The 22,379-nt window shown below is 49.1% G+C and overlaps 4 protein-coding genes across 8 annotated transcripts in view; 3 read left to right on the forward strand and 1 right to left on the reverse strand.

The window, feature by feature from the left end:
* Window positions 1-298: 298 nt before the first annotated feature.
* On the forward strand, window positions 299-5,206 carry LOC128938543 (ADP-ribosylhydrolase ARH1-like). 2 transcript variants are annotated; one of them, XM_054278842.1, is made up of 7 exons: window positions 299-324; window positions 985-1,208; window positions 2,063-2,161; window positions 2,240-2,345; window positions 3,226-3,305; window positions 3,366-3,564; window positions 4,410-5,206. In XM_054278842.1, exons 1-7 carry the CDS (start codon window positions 314-316, stop codon window positions 4,783-4,785), a joined length of 1,095 nt encoding a protein of 364 aa, XP_054134817.1. In that variant the 5' UTR covers window positions 299-313; the 3' UTR covers window positions 4,786-5,206. The 2 variants fall into 2 exon arrangements, with proteins under 2 accessions (XP_054134817.1, XP_054134818.1); XM_054278843.1 differs by having other exon boundaries at window positions 3,381-3,564.
* An 820-nt stretch (window positions 5,207-6,026) lies between these two features.
* On the forward strand, window positions 6,027-8,913 carry CCDC61 (coiled-coil domain containing 61). Of its 3 annotated transcripts, none has more exons than XM_054278692.1 (14): window positions 6,027-6,084; window positions 6,546-6,706; window positions 6,787-6,869; window positions 6,965-7,122; window positions 7,190-7,318; window positions 7,413-7,488; window positions 7,570-7,652; window positions 7,737-7,849; window positions 7,940-8,018; window positions 8,126-8,190; window positions 8,282-8,351; window positions 8,420-8,483; window positions 8,574-8,640; window positions 8,728-8,913. In XM_054278692.1, the coding sequence occupies exons 1-14, from the start codon at window positions 6,065-6,067 to the stop codon at window positions 8,823-8,825; spliced, it is 1,266 nt and encodes a 421-aa protein (XP_054134667.1). In that variant the 5' UTR covers window positions 6,027-6,064; the 3' UTR covers window positions 8,826-8,913. The 3 variants fall into 3 exon arrangements, with proteins under 3 accessions (XP_054134667.1, XP_054134668.1, XP_054134669.1); XM_054278693.1 differs by having other exon boundaries at window positions 8,426-8,483; XM_054278694.1 differs by lacking the exon at window positions 6,027-6,084 and adding an exon at window positions 6,161-6,266.
* A 273-nt stretch (window positions 8,914-9,186) lies between these two features.
* The window catches only part of BLOC1S3 (biogenesis of lysosomal organelles complex 1 subunit 3), a 145,401-nt gene continuing 132,208 nt past the window's right edge, over window positions 9,187-22,379 (reverse strand). Inside the window, exon 2 of one of the 2 annotated variants that reach the window (XM_054278699.1) lies at window positions 9,187-10,132. In XM_054278699.1, the coding sequence (XP_054134674.1) occupies window positions 9,656-10,129 (474 nt within the window). In that variant the 5' untranslated portion in view covers window positions 10,130-10,132 and the 3' untranslated portion in view covers window positions 9,187-9,655. Of the gene's footprint in view, window positions 10,325-22,379 lie in introns of those variants that run through there. The other variant, XM_054278698.1, reaches the window with a different exon arrangement.
* Window positions 13,003-19,524, forward strand: DHRS7C (dehydrogenase/reductase 7C). The gene is made up of 6 exons (XM_054278697.1): window positions 13,003-13,156; window positions 15,894-16,006; window positions 17,439-17,649; window positions 17,890-17,982; window positions 18,275-18,430; window positions 19,316-19,524. Exons 1-6 carry the CDS (start codon window positions 13,003-13,005, stop codon window positions 19,522-19,524), a joined length of 936 nt encoding a protein of 311 aa, XP_054134672.1.

Genomic DNA, 22,379 nt, shown 5'->3' on the forward strand with positions numbered 1-22,379 from the left:
TTTTGATCTTAAAAAGAGGGCTTGGGGTCCTAAAAATTAAACTTTGAAAACACTTTGGACCCTAAAGTTAGGTTTTGTGCCCTCAGAGGATGCTTTGTTACCACAATTTAAAAGTTTGCCCCTAAAAAGAGATTTGGGGCCCCTGGAGCCTCTCTTTCCCTCTGTCCCTGGAGTCCCTCCCTGCTTTCTCCCTCTTGTTTTGGGGATATCAGCCCTGTACCCACATCCCCGGGGTGTTCTGGTCCCCTTAAGGGCCCCTGGCCAGCCCTGGCCCCGTGCCCTCACCCTGACAGGCGTTCCCAGCTGCTGCACCATGGAGGAGCCGTGAGTGCACCGGGATCCCTGGGCTTCCCCTGCTGCTGGCACCCCTGAGCCCAGAGAGGGCTCACCCTGAACCCCCTGAACCCCCTGATCAGAGAGAGCTCACCCTGAACACCCTGAACCTTCTGTTCAGAGAGGGCTCCCCCTGAATCCTCTGATCAGAGAGGGCTCACCCCTGAGCCCTCTGATCAGAGGGGGCTCCCCCTGAACACCCTGCCTGGAACCCCCTGAACCCTCTGTTTCCCCAGGGTCCCCCCTGAAACCCCTGGCACCCCCTGAACATCCTGGCACCCCCTGAGCCCTCTGTTTCCCCAGGGTTCCCCCTGGCACCCCCTGACCACCCCCTAAGCCCTCTGTTCAGAGAGGGTTTCCCATGGCACCCCCTGAGCCCTGTGTTCCCCCAGGGTTCCCCTGAGCCCCCCCTGAGCCCTCTGTACCCCCAGGGTTCCCCCTGAACACCCTCGCACCCCTGAACACCCCTTGAGCCCTCTGTTCCCCTAGAGTTCACCCTGAGCCCTCTGTTCCCCTAGGGTTCACCCTGGCACTCCTGAACCCTCTTTTCCCCCAGGTTCCCCTGAACATCCTGGCACCCCCTGAACACCCCCTGAGCCCTGTGTTCCCCCAGGGTTCCCCCAGCACCCCCTGAGCCCTGTGTTCCCCCAGGGTGCCCTCTGTGGAGGCCTACGAGGCAGCCATGGTGCTGAGCGGGGTGGGGGACGCGCTGGGCTATCGGGGTGCCCGCTGGGAGTACTGCACCTCGGGCCCCCAGATCCACGGCGAGCTGGCTGAGCTGGGGGGGCTGGCAGCCATCAGCCTGGAGCCCCCCGAGTGGCCCGTCAGCGATGACACCGTGCTGCACCTCGCCACCGCCGAGGGGCTGGCCACAGGTGGGGGACACCGTGACCCACAGGGAGTGGTCCCTGGCGGTGGGGTCCCCGTTGTGCCCCAGGCTGGCGCTGGAGGGGGTGTCCTTGTTTGTCCCCTAAGGGGTGGGGGGTGCCTGTTGTGTTCCTTGGGTTGGTGTCTGGGTGTCCCCTTACAGCCTGGGATGTGTCAGGGAGGTCCCCATGACATCCCTGACTCAGTTGGAGGATTGATGGGATTGTCCAGCTCCGGAGGGGGCTTTGGGGCATCTTTATCACACTTTCCCCACCTTTTAGGGATTCTGAGGGGCCTTGGGGGGATGTGTATCCTTGTTTCCTCTGGGTGGGGGTGGCATGGGGACTGTGAGTGTCTGTGTTTTTCCTCATTTATGTGCCCCTTCATCCCATACTGGGTGCTGGAGACGGGGACATTTCCCCCTCCCACTGCCAGAGGTGGCATTCTTGGGGACAGTGACCTCTGTGTCCCTGGGGTTCCTGGGGCATTTAGTGTTCTTGGTGGTACTAAGAAGGCATCCAGTGCCTTGACACCCCCCAGGTTTCCTGATTGTCCTCAGTGTCCCTGCAGCTATCTGGGGTCACAGGGGTGTGACGGTGTTCACAGGGGTCTCCTTTGGGAACCCAGCAGGGTCTCCCTTTCTCACTCAGTCTGCAGTGCTCAGGGATTTTCCCCATTTCTCCACTAAACCCATCCTGTTTCCCCTCCAGTTTTGGAGGCTCTGTGGGGCAGTGTTCCCCACATTTCTGGGAGTGGTGCAATGAGGATCTTATTCCCCGCCCTTAATTTTTGGGGGGTTCATGGGGCCTCTCCCTGCCAGCCTGGGTAACCTGGCTGGGTTCCTCACGCCCACCCTGCACAGGCCTGGAGGGGGAACCCCTCCTGCAGGAGCTGGCTCAGCGCTACGTGGCCGCCATGGGGGACATGGAAGGACGCAAGCCCGGACCCAGCAGCATCCTCGGTGAGCAGGGAGGGCCCGAGGAGCCAGGGGGAGCCAGAGGGGCTCAGGGAGCCTCACACCCCCGTGTCCCCTCCCCAGGCACCTCCCAGCTGCGGCCGGGGGAGCCCCAGGGCTATCGCATCCCCTTCAACCCCCGCGGCACCGGCTGCGGGGCTGCCATGCGCAGCCTGGCCATCGGCCTCAGGTGGGCACGGGGACACTGGGGGCACTGGGGACACCTGGGGGCACTGGGGGACAGGGATGTGGGTGTCACAACTGGGGTGATGGGGATGGGGATGTGGGGGTGTCAGAATGAGTGGAAGGGGGGATACAGGAATGCCACGCAGGGACACGGGGAGGGATATGGGATGGGGATAAGGGGACGCCAGAGGGACAGGTGGGGACAGGGATGTGGGGGTGTCAGAATGAATGGAAGGGCAGACACAGGGAGGGACACAGGATGGGGATAAAGGGGTGTCAGAGCTGAGGTAATGGGGACAGGGTAGGAACAGGGATGTGGGGGTGTCAGAATGAGTGGAAGGGGGGATATAGGGAGGGACACGGGATGGGGTTAAGGAGGTGTCAGAGCTGGGGGAGTGGGGACAGGGATGTGGGGGTGTCAGAATGAGTGGAAGGGGGATACAGGGATGCCACACAGGGAGGAACATGGGATGGGGATAAGGGGGTGTCAGAGCTGGGGGAGTGGGGACGTGAGGATGTTTGGGGCTGGGGAAATGGGGGTGTCAGAGCTGGAGGGAAGGGGACAGGAAGGGATGGGAGTAGGGTAAGAGGGACATGAGGATGTCAGAGGGAGAGGAGTGGGGATATGGTGTTGGTGGAGCTGGAGGGGACAAGGTCCAGGGCTTGGGGACGTGTGGAGCTGGAGCTGGGAGGCTGGGGACGGAGAACATGGGGACAGCAGTAGGGGAGAGGGACACAGGTTCACAGAGCAGGAAAGAGTGGGACATGGAAGTGATGGGGCTGGGAGAATGGGCACAGCAGGGACAAGGGTGGTGGAATGGGAATGGGGACATTCCTGGACATACAGGAGCAGGGGTGTGGGGACTGGTGTGGTGCCAGTGCAGGTACCCACACGCCTCAGAGCTGCCGACTCTGATCCGGGTGAGCATCGAGAGCGGGCGCATGACCCACCACCACCCCACTGGTGAGTGCCAGCCTGGCAGGGCAGGGGAGGGCAGGAGGGGACAGCAGAACCCCCCTGAAGCCCCTGTCCCCACAGGGTACCTTGGAGCGCTGGCTGTGGCTCTCTTTGGGGCACTGGGGGCTCGAGGTGAGCCCCCAGAGCGCTGGGGGGCTGAGCTGCTGCGGGTCCTGCCCCTGGCATGGGACTACGTGCAGGGCACCGGGCTGGCCCTGGAGGACAATGCTGCTGCCTGGCCGTTCTTTGGGGACACGTGGCACCGGTGAGGGGCACTGAGAGGGTTCTGGGGGGACACTGGGAGCACAAGGAGGGGCTGGGGAGGATACTGAAAAGGCGACTCAGTCCATTAGTGCCACTGGTGCCAGGCAGGCTCTCTGACAGTCCTGGCAGGGCATTCCAGCGGTGTCACTGGTGCCACTGCTGACCCTGATGCCCAGTCTGTCCCTGCTGCACCCAGTGTCCCTCATGTCACTGCCAGAGGTGCCATCCTTGGGGACAGTGACCTCTGTGTCCCTGGGGCATTTAGTGTTCTTGGTGGTACTGGTATCCAGTGCCTTGCTATCCCACAGGTTTCCTGATTGTCCCCAGTGTCCCCACAGCTATTTGGGGTCACAGGGGCGTGACAGTGTTCGCAGGGGTCTTAGGATGAGGGAAGAGATGAGAATGTTGACTCTATGTCTCAGAAGGCTTGATTTATTATTTTATAAAACATATTACATTAAAACTATACTAGAAGAATAGAAGAAAGGATTTAATCAGAAGGCTGGCTAAGAATAGAAAAGGAAGATAACAGAGGCTTATGACTGACCGAGACAGTCTGGACAGCTGGACTGTGATTGGCCATTAATTACAAACAACCACATGAGACCAATCAAAGATCCACCTGTTGCATTCCACAGCAGCAGATAATCATTGTTTACATTTTGTTCCTGAGGAGAAAAGCTGTTTCTCGGCTTCTCAGGTGAAAAAATCTCAAAGAAAGGATTTTTCACAAAATATCACGACTACACAGGGGCTGCTGGAGAGCCACAGCCCAGTGACCCCCAGCCTCACTGGTTACCCCATTGTCTGTGGCAGCATGACCTGGATGTCCCCATGTCTCTGCAGGTACCTGGAGTCCCGCGGGCTCCTGGCAGGCGGTGGCCCTCCGCGGGTGCCACCGCTGCCGTCCCCAGCCGAGCGGGACACCGAGTACCTGCGCTGGGCTTTGGACGGCTGGGCGGGCCGCAGCGGCCACGATGCGCCCATGGTGGCGCTGGAGGCGCTGCTGGCAGCGGGGGACAGCTGGCAGGAGCTGTGTGCCAGGGCGGTGCTGCACGGCGGGGACAGCGATTCCACGGGCACCATCGCGGCGGGCTGCTGGGGGCTGCTGCGGGGGATGGCATCTGTTCCCCCGGGGCTGCACCAGCGCCTCGAGTACCGCGGGCGCCTCAGCGAGGCCGCCCGGAGGCTGCACACGCTGGCCTGGGGGGCACGGCGGTGAGAAATGAAACCCTGGAGAGGAGAGCGCTTTCTCAGAGTAGTAATTGCTAGCTGGTGTTAATGACGTTGATAGGGTCTTAATTGGAAGTGTTGGTCTGTTGTTAAATATTGAATGTTAGAGTTCTAGGACTTGCCTTTAGTTGCCGCGATTAAGTGTTACTATTTTACCTTGTGTTTGTATCCCTTCCCATTACACTCAGTATTTGTACTCCTTTCCCGGATTTGTATCCCTTTTCTTCGGGAACCACTTCCCCTGCTCCCTTGAGGACTTGCACCCGGACTGAATTTAAATGAGAGGCTGTGGGAACTATATGAACCCTCTCAAAACAACAAACCAGCACATAAACTATGACTTTAACCCAGCAGAACCGCACTAAATCACCCACCCTTGACCAGAGCCGGATTCCGTCCTGCCGCCATAATTGAAATAGTATTCAGCTTGGAGGATACTCCTAAACTACAAGCCAACATCACTTTCTTAAGGACTCTTGTGAGTGAAAGAAGCCTCTGCTTTGCCAAGAGACAAAGCTGGAAGTCCCAGGGGCAATTTTGGGGTGCGCTGAGGAATACTATATGTGCTCTCCTCCCCAGTATTTTATAGGGGCCAGCCTCCTGCAACGTTCTGGGGGCGATTTGGAGCCTTAGGGCTGCCCCTTCCAACCAGTTCAGGGGGAAACGTTGCAATTGGGCGGGGATCCTCCTAAACATCGAGGCCCTCTAGTGGAGTACTGCGGCCTCCTGAGGCATCCCCCAGTCTCTCACTGCTTAATAAAATCAGGTTCGTGGCTCAGTTGCTCCACAACTTGTCGGTGCCCTCCTGCACTGCCTCGGGTTCTGTGCTGCCCCGTATCCAGCCCACATTTCCTGCCCCAGGCCCAGTGACCCGCTCCGTTCCGTATCGCCTGTCAGAGCGGACCGCGGCCATGATCAATGGCAGGCACGTCGCTCAGATGCATGAGAAGGGACGGGGCCTACAACAGGCAGGCGTGGCTCCACCTCTGCCCCAAAATGAGCGACAGCTCCATTAACCAATAGCGCAGCGGGAGCAGGAGGCGGGCTTCGTCTGACAACCAATGGCAGCGGGGGGCTGGCGGGCAGGGCGGAGCGGCTAACGGCACTGCGATGACGGGCAGCGCCTGCAGCCAATGAACGGCGGAGAGCGGTGCAACCAGCCAATGAGGCGGCGGGGCGGGGCGCGGCCGGCCAATGAGGTGGGGCGGTGCGGCGGACTGGGGCGCGGCCAGGCGCGGCGGATCGTGGCCGGCGGTGAGGCTCTCCCGATGCGGCACGGCTGGTCCCGGTACCTGTGGGCTGAGCGGCACCGCGGGCCCGGCCACCCTCAGCTCCCCTCCCTCGGTACCCCCGAACAGCCCCGCAGGCAGCAGGCCCAAACCCACGGCTCTCCCCTTGTTCCGCTGTGTTCTCTCCACCCCTTCGCGCTGCGCCCGCCCCCATCGAGCCCGAGACAACAAAAGCTCCGAGGTCCCGTCCACTCACCGCTCGTGAGCGGGCTGTGGGTTCCCCTTGTCACCGCGTCCGTTCCCATAATTCTGCTCCCGTTCTGCCCTCACCAGCCCAGACCCCACCGCAGCTCAGCTGTCCCGAGCCCTCCAGCCGGGCTCCCCTTTCCCCTGTGTGCCGCTGGGGTCCATGGTGTGCCAAGGGTGCCCCTGTGTGCCGAGGGTGCCCCTGTGTGCTGCTGGGGTGCCCGGCTGTGCCTGGGATGCCCTGTGTGCCGATGGTGCCCCTGTGTGCCCACAGAGCCCCCGGCGCCATGGCGGAGCCGCGGTACCTGCAGGCCGAGTGCGCTTTCCGGCCCGGGGCACACACGGTGCGGGTGACCCTGACCCGCAGCACCTTGCGGGTGGAGGTGGAGGCTCACGGCACCAGCGACCTGTGGAGGGGCGAGTTCGATGCCGCCTGTGAGTGCTGGAGGGAGCCTGGGGGGGATGAGGGATCTCCCATGGCTGCCTCTGACTGAAATACCGTCTGCTCCTCGCAGTCATCGAGGACCTGACCCGCAAAACGGGGAATTTCAAGCAGTTTGGCATTTTCTGCAGCATGCTGGAGTCGGCACTGACACAGGTGTGGCCGTGCTGCTGCCCCACACAGCGTTTTGGGGGTGCCTGGGGTGGGGTGTGTGTCTCACCGAGCCCTCCTGCTTTTCCAACTTCCTGCAGAGCAGCGACTCCGTCAGCCTGGAGCTGCTCACCTTCACCGACCTGGAGACCCTGCACAGCCGGAAAGTGGGGGCAGTCACCCGGCCTTCCCCTTCCACCTCTTCCCCCCTCAACAGCAAGCGCTACCTCATCCTGGTCTACTCTGTGGAGTTCGATAGGTGACAGGGGACACCAGGCAGGGGTCGCGGGGGAGTGACTCCAGCCTCACCTCGTGCTCTCCTCCAGGATCCATTACCCGCTGCCGCTGCCCTACGCTGGCCGGCCGGACCTCGTGGCGCTGGTGCGGGAGCTGCAGGAGCAGCTGGGGCAGCTCCGCGCGCGGCGCCTGGAGGAGACCCAGCACTTGCGGGATGCGTGAGTGGGGCCAGCGCACCCAGAAGGGTTTGGGGGTTCCTGTCTCTCAGGGTGAGGAGGGAACCCCCAGACCACCCCCTGGCATTCCCCACAGGCTGTGGAAGGCCCTGGAGGAGAAGCGGGCAGCAGAGAGCCGGCACCAGCGCGAGTACCGGCAGCTGGCTGCAGAGGTGGGCGGGGAGGGTGGGAGCTGCTCTGGGGAGGGACAGGGGCTGCCAGATGCACAGTGAACCGTTTTTTCCCCCTCGAAGCTGGCCCAGGCAAAGGCGTCAGAGCAGAAGCTGCAGCTGCGGGTGAAGAACTTGACAGCTGAACTGGCCTCCTGCAGGAGAGGGTGAGGCCAGGGTGAACCGTGCAGGAGGACCCTCATGACCGTGGGGTGTCCTGTCCCCCCTGATGGTGCTGGTCCTCTTGGCAGCCGCCAGCGATCTGCAAGCCCAGCCCCACGCACCCAGGAGCGACGCTCAGCATCCCTGGAGAGCCACAGGAGCAGCCGGGGCCGCCCCTCGCCCAAGTCCCTGTCACCTGCAGGTATGAGACACTTGGGGACACACCCAGGAGTGGAGACAGGACACAGCTCGCCCCCCCCTCACCCTGACCCCTCCTCTCTCCCCCTGCCAGGCTCCCGCCCACCCCGCTTCGACCCCACTGCCTTTGTCAGGGCCCGGCAGCGCCGGCAGAAGGAGGCTGAGCTCAGAAAGTAAGCGGTGCTGACAGCTCCTCACCATCCCTCCCTGGTACTTGGGGGGGGTCTCCTTCCCCCTTTAGCCCCATGTTCCCCCTCACCACCATCTCCCTTGGGTGCAGCCAGCGGCGTGGAGTGGCCTCTGGCAGCAGCAGCCCGGCCAGGAGCCACAGGCGCAGCTCGTCTGGTGAGTGGGGAACAGGAACAGGGCTGGGGGTGCACCCACTGTGGGCTGGGGCTCCTTCCTCAACTTCCCCCATCCCCATTTCTCCCTGCAGCTGAAAGCTCCCGGAGCTGGCGCCAGGGAGGGAGCCCTGCCAGCAAAGCCCCCGAGCCCGTGCCCTGCAGGTAATGCTGAGGTTGGGCAGGATGCTTGCGCACCTCTTCTGGCACCCTTTAACCCCCTCCTTGGGCAGGGACAGAAGAGTGACCCGAGCACGGAGACCCCTGAGCGCCTCACTCTGCAATAGCCCCTGTATGGTGAGTGGCTGCTCCTCTGGGGTTCCCCACCCCTCCATCCCAAAGCAGGGTGACCAGGAGGTCACTGGTGACCCCCAACCTCTCCCCCAGGCGCCTCACCCAGCTGCCAGCCACAAGCTGCCAGTGTGCAGGACTGCTGGCAAGCGCCCTGGTAAAGGTGAGGCTCCTTCTGAGCCCTTAGATATTTGAGGGACACCCCAACCCAGACCTTTGTTAACCCTTTTTTCCTGCACTGCCTCCCCAGAGAACCGTTCCAAGGAGCCCTCAGCTGAGCTGGCTGAGATCGATGCCCGGCTGCAGGCTCTGCAGGAGTACATGGACAGCCTCAACACCCACATGTGACCCCTCCAGGGACACACACCCTCCTCTCCCTGTGTCCTCTGGAGTTCTGGTACAAGTGTGCCCCCAAATAAACCCTTGTTTGGCCCCAGAGTGTGTCCTTCTTGGGATGGGGCGAGGGCAGTGTCCCCTGGGACGGACACAGTGTTGGGGCTGAGGGCACCAGGGACATCACAAGAGGGTGACAGTACCAGTGCTGGGGACATGTGGGATACAGCCCAGGCCACCACCAAGCTCATCCCCTGGGCTACTAGTGAACTCAAAGGCCACTGCAATGTGACACCAGCACCCATGTCACCCTACTCTGTGCCCAGTCCTGCTACACTACTGTCCTCACAGTGCTGGCCAAGCTCCCCAGCATGGCTCTGACACCACCATGGCTTTATTCAGTTCCATGTCACATAAAACAGTGGCATTTGGGGACAATGGTGATGAGCCAGCACCAGGCTACAGTTCTGGGATGGCGGCAGCTGGCCAGGGGACCAGCAGTGAAGATGTCACCAGATCATGCAGGTCCTGGGGCACCAGGCTGGCAGCCTCTGTGCCAAAGCCACTGTTTGGTGTCACCATGGTACACTGGTGATGACGCCACCGTGGTGAGGAGGTCTTCAGGGTCAGCGTGAGGTGCTGCAAACATGACTCAATGTCATCACAACTCGAACCTCGGCACGATGCTGTACTGATGGTCCTGCTGGTGATGACCTCGCTATGGCACTGGCGATGCCAAGGACAGCAGTGCTGCTGGCAGCTGCCCGTGGATATCTGCCAGGTGTCGGTGCCGCCGCTGGTGCCGCTCAGTGGGGATGCTACAGGCGGTGCCCCGGCCGTGCTGCTCAGAGCTGCCCGCGGATGTCGGGCAGGAGGTGACATGCAGTGACGATGTCGATGGTGTCGGCCACAGCCCGCAGGTCGCGACGGGCCAGGCGCAGGCAGTGCGCTGCCGCGGCCGCGGTCACCTGCGCCCGGCCCAGGGCCCCGCCGAGCCCGCCCAGGCTGCGGGCGGCGCTGCCGTAGCTGTGGCGGAGCGCGCTGCCCACCGCGCCCCGCAGCCGGCCCGTGCCCTCCCGCAGCCGCTGCTGCAGCAGCGAGGGGCCGCCCCCCCACAAGGCCGCCGGCTCCTCCGCCAGCACCGGCGGCGTCTTCGGCCTCCGCTGCTCCTCCTCCTCCTCGTCCGTCTCGGAGGCTTCGCCCGGCACCTTCAGCCCGGCCCCGGGGGGTTCCCCGGACGTCTCCACCAGCAGCTCCGGCTCCGAGTCGCTCTCGGAGGCTTCGCCCGGCACCACCCGGGGAGGGCGGGGGGCGGCCATGGCCTGGGGGGGACAGGGGTGCGTCGGGGGGGGCATCGAGGGGAGGGGGAGACCCGGGCTTGTCCCTGCGGATCCCTCCCGATTCCCTGGGCTCAGACCCCTCGAACCCGCGCGGCCTCTCCGGCGATGCCGGGGCTCCCGCAGCCCCGGCAGTGACCCCACAACGCCACACCGGGGTCCCCTGGATCACACAGCCCGGCAGTGACCCCACTTCCCCATAGCGGGGTCCCCCTCGATCCCATCGATCACATCCCTACACCGGGGTCCTATCGATCCCACACCCCCACAGTGACCCCACATCTCCACAGCGGGGTCCCACATCCCCGGCAGTGACCCCAGAGCCCCACAGCAGGTTCCACATCCTCACAGCGGGATCCCCTGGATCCCACAGTCCCGGCAGTGACCCCACATCCCCACAGCGGGGTTCCACGGCCCCACAGTGACCCCACATCCCCACAGCGGGGTCCCCTCTGTCCCACGCCCCCACCCGCTCCCCCCGTCCCGCTCCCACCTCCTGCCCAGCGCCGCAGGTCACATGACTCGCTGCCCACGTGACCGCACCCGGAAGTGTTGGCTGCAGCAGGCCCGGGAACACAATTCCACAAAGGTGGAATAAAGAGAGAAAACAACGAGAATGGGACTAAATAAACTAAAGCTGTAACTGCACAGTTAACTCCAATAAACTAATGGAGCAGAACTGATAAAAATGCACGACCCCTTGCCCGGTCGTGCATTTTGGGACCATTTTGGTTCATCTTGGGTGCAGCCCTGTCTGGCTCTTGTGCTGTCCAAGGTGGATCCATTGAGGAGACCCTTTAATAAATCCCTGCTTTATTCTTTATCTCTGCCCAGACTCTGTTCTAGGCCAGCCTGCATAAGGCATCACCCTCTAGAACAATTTTAAATACTCTTGTTCCTCTGGCGTTCCCAGCAGTGCTCTGAAGGTGGCAGTGCACAACACATTTCTCGGGTATTTCTGAAACTCAGGTTTCTGTGCTTCTGAAGATTTGGGTGTTTGGGTTGATGCAGTCACTGCATTTCTGTATTTTCTGACTCTGACAGCTTTCCTTTACAATTTTTCATTATGGACATGATAGCATTTTATCTTTACAGTCTTACACACTGTGGGCTATATAGTTCTCTCAATTGACCTTCTCCTAGTCCTGTTTTTTTGTTTTTCTTGTACCTTTATTCTACCTTTATACTAGTTCATTTGGAAACAAATCCCTTGGAACTCATATATGTCCTCCAACTCTAGTGTGTGCTTTTTTTTCTTTTTAATGTTTCAACTTTTCAGGAAAGATGTTTCCAGAGCCCTGACTGAATTAAACAAATAACACATCATGTTCCATGAAAGGAACAAACTGGCTCAGCTGCTGATAGAGAACTGCTCATTTGTTTATTAAAAGCTGATGCTTTAAAAGTAAGAGAAGATAGCTGGGGCTTTAGGGATGATGAGAAATTGGATTTCCTCTCTGTTGCTGCAGGTGGCCTGACATGACTCAATGTTTTTACATTTCCTTGCAGAAACTGTTTTACATTACAGCACACTGCGACCATTTTGCATTGAAAAATGGATTTATTTCTGTCATTTTTTTTTAGCTATGTGAAAAACACCAATCTTACATAGCGCAGTTTCTCTTCAATTTTCTGAAATGTTTCATTTTAACCTTATGTTATAACCTAAATCTATATTCAACACACCACTAAAGAAAATAAATACAGCATAACTTTCTAACCATAACACATATAATATTAATTTTAATTTTTGCCAAGTATAAAATATATATTATTATAAAATACAATTATATATATTATATATAAAAATAATATAATTATATATAATTATATAATATTATATAGATCACTATATATATAATTATATTATATATGAAATCTATAATTATATAAATATATATTTTACATATAATTATATATAATTATATAAATATACAATATATATTTTATATATAAGAATTATTATATTTTTATAGATAATATATAATTATATACTTATATAAAATAAAATATAATATTTTAGAATAAATATTATATTATATTATATTATATTATATTATATTATATTATATTATATTATATTATAATTTAATATTAATATTAATATAGTATTATTAGAGGTGAGTTGATTCTGTACCAGGAGCTTTTCTGTGCTGGTGAGGTGGGAAGGTCAGGCATGCAGATCACTCTGGGCAGGCTAAATTTACTCTGGAGTGCCTCTGTCACCAGCCATACATAGCCACTCTCACTCAGAGCAAGCAGACCCAACAAATGAGTGCTCTGTGAAACTCTGAAGAATCCTAATTAAATCTGTAATGAAGAAGTTTGAAAAAATACAATAGAATGCTCTGTGTGTGTCTGGAGTCTTCATAGCCATGGTAAGTGATTGTATTTTCTCTGTCTTTTAGAACAGAAAAGACTTGTGTTGTGAGTTTTATCTGAAATTTGGATTAAAAGCTTTCTCTCTGTTTTCTAATAATAGCAATGTGATTAAAGTTCAATGTTTATTTCGTGTTTTGCTTCAAGGCATAATAGAATATACATACACCTATAAATACAGATATATATTTTTTCTTTTATTATGGCCTTGCCATCATACAGTAATTTAGCATAAAAGGAACCAAGATTTGCCTTGACCAAAGATGAGGAAAACAGACAAAGAAACAACATTGCCCTGTTCATTAAAAAACAACATTACACCATTGATTGGAAAATCACCTCCCTCCTGTTTCAAGTTGCTGCTTTGGCATGCTGTCAGTAGATTTTCTAGATCAGAAAACATTGGAATAATTGAAAAATAATCAATGTGTGTTGTGATTACTGTACTCTCATGTGCTCTTTTGTTTCCCACAGCCATGGGTATCCTTTCTGTACTTGCTCTGCCATTGCTGCTCCTGGGGATCAGTGGAATTATTTACATTTACCAATCAGTCCGGTGGCTGCTGTCCAAGTCAGCAGTGCAGAACAAGGTGGTGGTGATCACAGATGCCATCTCTGGCCTGGGCAAGGGTGAGTGGTCTCATTTCTTCTCAGTGGCACAGAACAGAAGCACTCAGAGAGCCACGCTCTGGGTGACAAACATGCACACGTTGCCTTGGATGCATTCATAACTGGCTGGATGAAGTAGAAGTTAATAATAAAGATTTATATTTATATATTATATATTATATTTATATTTTATTTCTATATATAAAATTATATTTCCATATATATTATATATTATATATTATATATTATATATTATATATTATATATTATATATTATATATTATATTTATATTTATAATCTATGTTTATATTTATATCTATATTTATATTAATGTGTTTATCTTTATATTTAATGATATGTAATTATTTATGTTTATAATAATGTTTATATATATTTATATTTATAATGATAAAAGTCTATGTTTATAATATGGCTAATATATGTTTATATATGTTTAATATATGTTTTTATATGTCTAATATATATTATGCTTAATACATATTTATTTTCATATTTATAATAATAAATATATTTTATATAATCTATATCAGTTTTATTATTATATGTATAGTATAAATTAAATATTATATTTATTCTATATATATTATATTGGTAAACTCATAGGAGCTGCAGAGCTTTGTATTTATTTAATTCAATAGAAGAGAGGTTTCAGAAGAACACTGAGTGCTATTTTTAGCACGTTGCTACTGCAAGATCTCATTTCACAGGCTGTCAGTGCAGGGTGGCTGCATAAACAGGTGTCACCTTACTTTTTACATGTTCCTTTTCAGCCCTTAGACACTTCAGCAGTTCCTGCTTCTTGTGAACAGCAAAGCTCACCCCTTTTTCCCTATTTTTGTCTCTTCGCCCCTCTATATATATTTTAAATATCACCCAATTTACTCCTGCTCCCAGCTGAGCTGCCTGGCTCTGTGCAGTGTGAATTCAGAGGACAAGGAAGAAGTGGCTGCCTAGAAAAGGGGCTGGGCAGAGTTAGAGAATAAAGTAGGAATTTATTAGAAAGCCTCAATAGATCCACCTATTTTATTATTGTATATATTATATGTATATTATATATTTTTATATATATAAATATATTATATATATTTTCCACCTAATTATATTATATTATATTATATTGTATTGTATTGTATTGTATTGTATTGTATTGTATTGTATTATATTATATTACATTACATTACATTATATTAATGTGTATATATATATAGCCCACCTATTTTATTATTGTATCTGTTATATATTTGTTGTATATATTGGGCAAGGTTAAGAGAATATAGTGGGTATTTATTAAAGGCCTTCCATAATTAATTACACCTTGGGCAGTGCAAGAACCTCACAGAGGCTACACCCAGGATGGATGATGGTCACCAGTTTTTTATACAGATATAAGTTTGGTCTATTTGCATATCAGAGGTTAATTGTTCAATTACAGCTTCAGCTAATGAAGTCATACTCCCACAGTTTGCTCTCCCCTCCAAATTAAATGTTGTTTGTAGTTTTTGGTGCCTGAGGCTGTGGTGTGTCCTTGGATCACAGGCCCAGAGGAATTGTTTTGTCTGACCAAAATGTGAAGGCAGGAGCTGACACTTTTTATGGATTTCAGAGTTTTGCACTAATGCAGTGAAGGATTTGAAAAATATAAAAGCTAAAACTGAAGGCTTTAAGGGTGTACAATAATTTATCTGTTTAAACAGCTGATCTGGGTGAGCAGCCACAGAGCATCCCTGGTCCAGAGGAGGTGACAAAGATGCCAGGCTGGCAGAGTGGGGTGTTCATCCCAGGGAAGGGCTCTGGCAAACCTTAGAGCCACTTCCAGGGCCTAAAGGGACTCCAAGAGAGCCAAAAAGGGACTTTGGGCAGGGGCCAGCTGTGGATGTGGGCTCTGAGGAAACAGACAAATTCTTTTCCTACAAGCCAGAATTTCTGGACTAAAGGCAACATTTATCAAAGTTAAAAAAGAGAAACAAATCTATGATGATTGAAGGTGTTTTCAATGGTTTGTGATTGTTATTGAAACCTAGTTCCTGTTTCTTCTGAGTGCTGGAACTAAGAAAGGTTCTGGGAAGTTCTAGAGGAGAACATCATTGGTTTCCCTTTTCACCTTTATTGCTGTTCAAATAGAAGTCTTTTTTTCTCTTTTTTTCCACAAGATTGCCTCAACTGTTGTTTATAGGGAAAATTCTGCTATAAGTTTTCTGGCAAATACTCTTTTGGGCATTAAATTAAAAATCTTTCTATGGTAGAAAACGAAAAAAAAAAGAAAATGGAAGGTGTTCTTAAAATGACAATTGTAAATAATGAAAAAAATTGCTTAAATAAAAGCTTCCAGCTGCACAGTTTGCAAAACTACAAGGGTGGATCCATAAATACTTCCATTCAGATATTAAGAGTCTAAAATGATAATTTAAGAAATCTAATATGGGTAGATTGGAATAACTGGATTTCCTGTAGGTATTGAAATCTGAAGGAAATGTTTCCTGGAGGACAGCAAGCACTGCGGTTGTTCTGTAGCCCATTCAACACAGGCATTATCCCATTACATTAAATTTAATTTATTTCTCACCTATGTACTATCACAAGTCAATGCTTTCTTTTTTCTCATATTATTTTCAAATTAATGAATTTTAAAGCATGGATTCAGCACCTTAACAAAACCAGCATCCCATTTCAAGCAAAATAAACAAAATCAATTTGCCACTATTGTAATTATTTTTTTTTAATGTATTTCTCTCCTAGAATGTTCTCGTGTGTTTCATGCAGGAGGAGCAAGGCTTGTGTTGTGTGGCAGGACATGGGAGAAGTTGGAAGCTTTGTATGATGCCTTAATTAGTGTGACAGACCCCAGCACGGTAGGTATCCATAGCCTGGGGTAAACCTTGCTCAGGGACAGAATGGAATTTTAGATCCAGTAAAAAAATGTACAAGAAACATGATTTGCTGTCAATGATGGCTTTGATCACCATTATAATAACAGCAAACACAGTTCAGAGAGACATTATGCCAAAATCCTGCTCTCCTGAGCTATTCCTGTGGAGCATCTGAGTGCTCCTGTGTTCTGAACAAGCCACCCAGCTAGAAATCCTCAGCAGAGCAATTGGCCTGATCATTTGCATGGAAGGGATCCAAATGCTTCATTTAATGACAGGAAATGCCACCAGGTTTTCAGATGTATGATGCCTTAATTAGTGTGACAGACCCCAGCACGGTAGGTATCCATAGCCTGGGATAAACCTTGCTCAGGGGCAGAATGGAATTTTAGATCCAGTAAAAAAATATACAAGAAACATGATTTGCTGTCAATGATGGCTTTGGTCACCCAGGTAATGACAGCAACAGTTCAGAGACAGATGATGCCAAAATCCTGCTCCCCTGAGCTATTCCTGAGGAGCATCTGGGTGCTCCTGTGTTCTGAACAAGCCACCCAGCTACAAATCCTCAGCAGAGCAACTGGCCTGCTCATTTGGGTGGAAGGGATCCAAATGCTTCATTTAATGGCAGGAAATGCCACCAGGTTTTGGTATCATTCATGTGCTCAAGGAGTGGGAGACAAGTCTAAAGATCAAATTCATTTTGAGCTTCTTCAGTATTTGGAGTAAAGTCCCAGGTAGAAGGGATTTGGAGTAAAAAAAGAAAAGAAAACTCTCTTTTCCTCATGGCCGCTGACGGTGGAGATGCAGACTCCAGCTCTTTGGCAGGTGTTTCTTGAGGCTCCTGGCAAAGCTTCCCTTCTGTGACCAACATTCAGCTGATTGTTCCAAGGCACAGGTGTTCCTGAAGGCATCACATAAATTTTGCAGCCATTGCTCATCAGACCTACAAATATTTGCCTTTTTTTTTTTTTTTCCAGTGGGCTTCATTCATCTGCATAAATAACCACAAAAGTAGTGTGTTCATGTTAGCCTGCACAGATTCAACTAGGCAAAAATATTAAGTATGACTAAAAGTTCTGCATGAAATTGTCTAATTAATACAGTAAAGGGAAAAACTTCAAGTTCATTCCTCTGTTCCACAGCTGATAAAATCTTTTTTTGCAGAAATCATACAAAAGTAAACCCCATTTGTGTGACCTATAGCAAAACAAACCCTTCCTACCTTCCCTCTGTCCCCATGGGTGTGTAGCTCATCCATCAAAGGAAATAGAAAGAAATAGAAATAGAAAGAAAAATAGCAATAACTATAACTATAACTAACTATAAATATAAATGAATATGAATATGAATATGAATATGAATACAGTTTGTATCTAACAAGTCCCACTGAAATGAGTCTTTTGCTCACCAGACATATGCACCAAAGCTGATTCTTCTGGATATCACAGACATAAGCTGCATTAGAGATGTAGCCAAGGAAATCCTGAACTGCTATGGCTGTGTGGATATTCTGATCAACAATGCAAGCATGAAGGTGAAAGGAGCAGTGCAGAGCATTTCACTGGAGCTTGATAAAAAGATCATGGATGCCAACTATTTTGGACCTATAACATTAACCAAAGGTATCTTTTTTTTTTTCTTTTTTTTGCATTGGCAATTAAATGTGTTAATTGATACTACAGCCAACTCTGCATGTAGAATTCAGGTGAAGTCTAGAAGACAATTCCCAGCTACTGATACTTTTTCTTGCAGTATGGACACAACCCTCATTGAATTTGTGCTATTTACTTTTCAGCTGTTGCTCCTTTTCGCTAAATACACTTTTACTTACGTGGCTCTTTTTTGTATTTCTCTTTTTGCAGCCATCCTTCCTAACATGATCTCAAGAAGAACTGGCCAAATTGTTCTAATTAATAGCATACAAGGGAAAATAGGAATTCCATTTCGTGCAGCTTGTAAGTGATACATTACAAAACCATAAATTCTAATGGATGAGCTGTGAGGAGTCCCTGACACTCATCTGAGGTTATTAAAAGTGCTAATTTGCATCCAAATTTAGCATTGCTACTAATTTGGCTGAATTTTTTTCCAATTGGAACTCAGTTGAAAATAGTTAAAATGCTACCTTAGAAATGCATTTTGATTAATCATTCCATGCTCATTTTCCCTAATATTTGTGCTCTATTATACATCTCCTTCCATGCAATCATGTATCTAACCATGCATATGTGTGCTTTTTACTTCTAGATGCTGCTTCCAAGCATGCTGCTGTAGGATTTTTTGATTGTCTTCGAGCTGAAATGGAGGAATTTGATATTTCTGTCAGCACTGTGAATCCAACCTTCATCTGCTCCTACCATCGCCAGCCAGCACCAGGCAACTGGGAGGCATCAATCTGGAAATGTGAGTTTGGGTGGGTGAAGATGAGGCACATAAAGCAGGATGAAGGCTTTTCCAGGGTTAAAAAACAAAGGAAAAATGATGGAAATGGCAAAAAGGATGAACAAGCATATGGAGCAAAAGGAAAGAGATATTTTATATTTCTTTATATAGATATATTCTATATCTATATGTAGGTATAGAATCTATATCTATATATAGATATATTCTATATCTATAAAGAATACTTCTATATCCCTCTATATAGAGGTCATATTAGCCTAGTGAAAAGAGAAGGAGCCTGGAATGAGACAATGTTATGTGAGAAAATAAATATATCAGGGCATGAGGAATGGAGGGGGAGGAGAGCACAACAGTGTCACTATAGGACATGAAACAACATGACACAGACTCACTGCTCTTTCCAAGGTAAAAAAGGGACTTTTTATTTTCTGACTCCAACATTTTTAGATTTCCAAAAGTGGTAGTGGATTGGAGGGTGACAGTGCCACCTCTCCAATGACACTGGACAAACTAACAGTCCATCCAATTTCTCCTCCTCCATAAAAGAATGCAAAACAATACGTTATTAATATAAAGTTTGTGAGAATGTTCATTATAACAATATAAACATCAGAAGGCTTAGAAAATCTTAAAAAATCAGGGTGACACAAAAGGTCCAAAGGGACAATTCCACTGCACTCAGGTTGCTCCTTCCCTTAGGGACTGTGACGACTTTACCTCAATTATGAAAAGATCTTGGTCACATAGTGCATAGAGAAGAAGAAATTAAAGAAATTAAACTGATTCGACTGATTCACTAGCTGATTACCTTTTAAACACTATTCCCTCAGGGTATCTGCCCATCTCTCTGTCTGTCTGCAGCTCTCACTCCTCTCTCATTTACAGTCTTTTTCAGGAAGGTGTCCTATGGAGTGCACCCCGTGGAGGTGGCAGAGGAGGTCCTTGCCACGGTGAGCAGGAAGAAGCAGGAGGTGCTGATGGCCAATCCCATCCCCAGAGCAGCAGTTTACATCAGAACATTCTTCCCCGAGCTGTTTTTTGCTATTGTTGCCTCAGGGATTAGGGAAAGGCTGAAGACAGAAGAGGAAAGTTGATTTTGTTCAGTTATTTCTTTGCTTTTGACCTGAAAAAAAAAAAGGTTTTTGTTTTGAATGTCAGTGACTTGTGCTGCTTGCTGTGAGTAGAATAACTCCGCTATCATTGACACACACAATCATCTGTAAATTTAGGAACTTCAGGTGAAGCAGAACACCATTGAAGGGTCAGCTGGACTAGCTCCTAAATTTAAATTTAAATTATCTTCAAATTGGTTTTAGGGATTATGATAATGTGCCATTGGAACCAAACTGCCACAAGTCCCATTGCTCACATAACTTCCAGCACTTACAGACCTTGTTCTTAATACCAAACATGACAGGAATTCTGAGGGCAAAGGAATATCTGTCACTTGCAGGGACATGAACCTTTGGCTGTAGCTCTAAATTAATTGTTCTGGGTTCAGGAGACCTGGCTCAGGGAGATGTTCAGCTCTGGGATGGAGGGGTCAATTCCTGCAGCTCGTGCTGGAGCTCCATCTATTTTCTGGTGTAGCACTGGGGTTTTATTGTGGTGTGAGTGATTGTTCCTTCACTGGGAAGCCAAACAATCATTTGTTCAAAATTTTCTTGGTCCTCAGCAGAGCTCTACTCCCTCAAACCAATGGGCATTTGTTGTAATCTCAGTTCTGTTTTTTTCTGTACTCAGCAACAGTCAAGTCCTCCACATTTCCATGAGAGCAACATGCAGAATAAGCATAATTTCATCAGGAAAGGGTCAGGCACCACAGGACATCCCAGCTAAACATGAACCAACATTGTTTGTGGCTGCCCCATCCCTGGAAGAGTTCATGGCCAGGTTGGATGGGGCTTGGAGCAACTTGGGGTAGTGGAAGTTGTCCCTGCCATGGGTGAAATGACACAGATGCTCTTTGAGATCCCTTCCCACCCAAACCATTCTGTGATTTCTCTGATTTCTATTATTGTCCTTCTTTGTTGTAAAAACAAATGGATTACATGTTAAAATAAGCTGAATAATCCTTCTACTGCATTTTGCACCTTCTAGAGATCAGCAGAAATTCTTCACACAATTTCCCTTCCAAACTGTGAGCAGTTCAAGGCGCCACAGCAGAAGGCAGTGAGAGGTAAAATAACACCAATATCCTTCAAGAAAGTTTTAAAAACCAGATTATTTTTTACCTAGAAAGTTGTATCTGAATGATTTTCAAATTCCTGCAATGTTCTGCAGTGGAGGCAGGACTGAAGTGTTCTCCATGTCTGCTGGAGTAGGACAATGTGCTAAAATTACTGCCAAGGAGATTTACAGGGACAGAATTTTCTGCTAAGAATAGTTAAGCACAAAGGATAAATTGCCACAGAAATTTTCAAATGCCTGTCTTCAGAAGCTTTAAAGAAGAGATTAATGAAACATCTGTAAAAAAGCAATGTAGCTTTAGTTTATCCTGCCTAAAAGAAAAGAAGGATTAGATGACCTTTTAAATGGGTCACACTTTTCTCTAATTCAGTGGCTTTTTCTCATCTTGAAGATGAGGTTTCTCCACTGGTATTTCAGACACAGTATTTTTTTCCCTCTGGGGAAATCTATTATTTAATCTGAATTTTTCTGTTTCATTTGTTGATCTCTGTTTTGCTGTCTCACCTGTGGATATATGTTGCACATAAAAATATTATTATAAGAAAAAGAAATATTAAGATGAGTTCAGGATAACATGAATTGCATCCCAGAGGTGCCTATTTCTCTCATTAAATACCTGGTTTCCAGTGTTAACCAGGACTGCTGTAAATCTGTGTCTGAAATTTACTGAGATGCCAAATTCATCAAAATTGATTGGATCTAATGAATCAGAATAAAAATGCTGCTGGTGCTTTTCCTCTGCTTTCAAATAATGTGGTTCCAGGACTTACTAGGTGTCAAAATTTAAAATGAGAGGCAGAATATAAAATTGTGGCTTACAAATAAGGATAAGAAATCTTGCATTTCATCAGGTGAATTTATTTACCAGACATTCAGCAGAAGGCATACAGGTTCTGGAATGGTTGGCATGAGAAAAACAGACAGTTTGAGATTTAATAATGGATCTGGATGGATTCTTACTGCTAAATTATTTTAAAAAGCCCTTGCCTACCTACAGCACTTTATGTGCTTGCAAACCAGTGTAAGAAACAACCCTGAGGAAGCAGCATATGGAGAGACTGTGTTAGTGACCTGCTGGCTAAGGCAAATAAAATGAGGCACTTGCATAAATTGGATTTTTCAAAGGACTCGCAGGCATCAGCCAAGTATGTTCCTGGATGAGGTGGAAATTCTTCCATCACACCCAGGAACAGCATGAGGTGGGTAAAAATCCATTGTAAAATAAGAGTTAGGGTTGACAAAAAGCAGAAAGTCAGATGGAATCAGAAATAATTCCTCTCTTGGTGAAGGTTAGAAACATATCCATTACAGAGAAATGAGTGAAACAAGGGGAGGAATCAAGATCTTGTGTTTTGGTGAAAGGATTGAGAATGCTTCTAACAGTGGCACCAAACTGTGGCCACTGCTTTGTTCCCTGCTGGACTGAAGGTGGCACTTTCAGAGCACTGTAAAGGATAAACACAGACTTTTCTAAAGATTAAAGAGGAAAACTTACTGCTATCTGCAGCCACCTAGGAGGATGGTGTAGGTAATATGGAGCCAGATTCTTCTCAACTATGCACAGTAAAAATAAAAAAGGTAATGGACATGAACTGGAACACATGGCATTCTGATTTGGTACAGGAAATTGTTTTTCTACAATTGCAGCAGTGAATTTGTACAATTGCAGCAGTAAAGTTTTGGAACCTGTTGCCAATGAGGAACTCTCATTTTTTTGAGTATATTCAATACGTACACATAAACTCTTCTCTCTCACCAC

This window comes from Melozone crissalis, unplaced genomic scaffold (assembly GCF_028551555.1).
Source record: "Melozone crissalis strain CALT ecotype California unplaced genomic scaffold, PUWL_Pcris_2 ptg000026l_1, whole genome shotgun sequence".
Classification (NCBI taxonomy): Eukaryota; Metazoa; Chordata; class Aves; order Passeriformes; family Passerellidae; genus Melozone; species Melozone crissalis.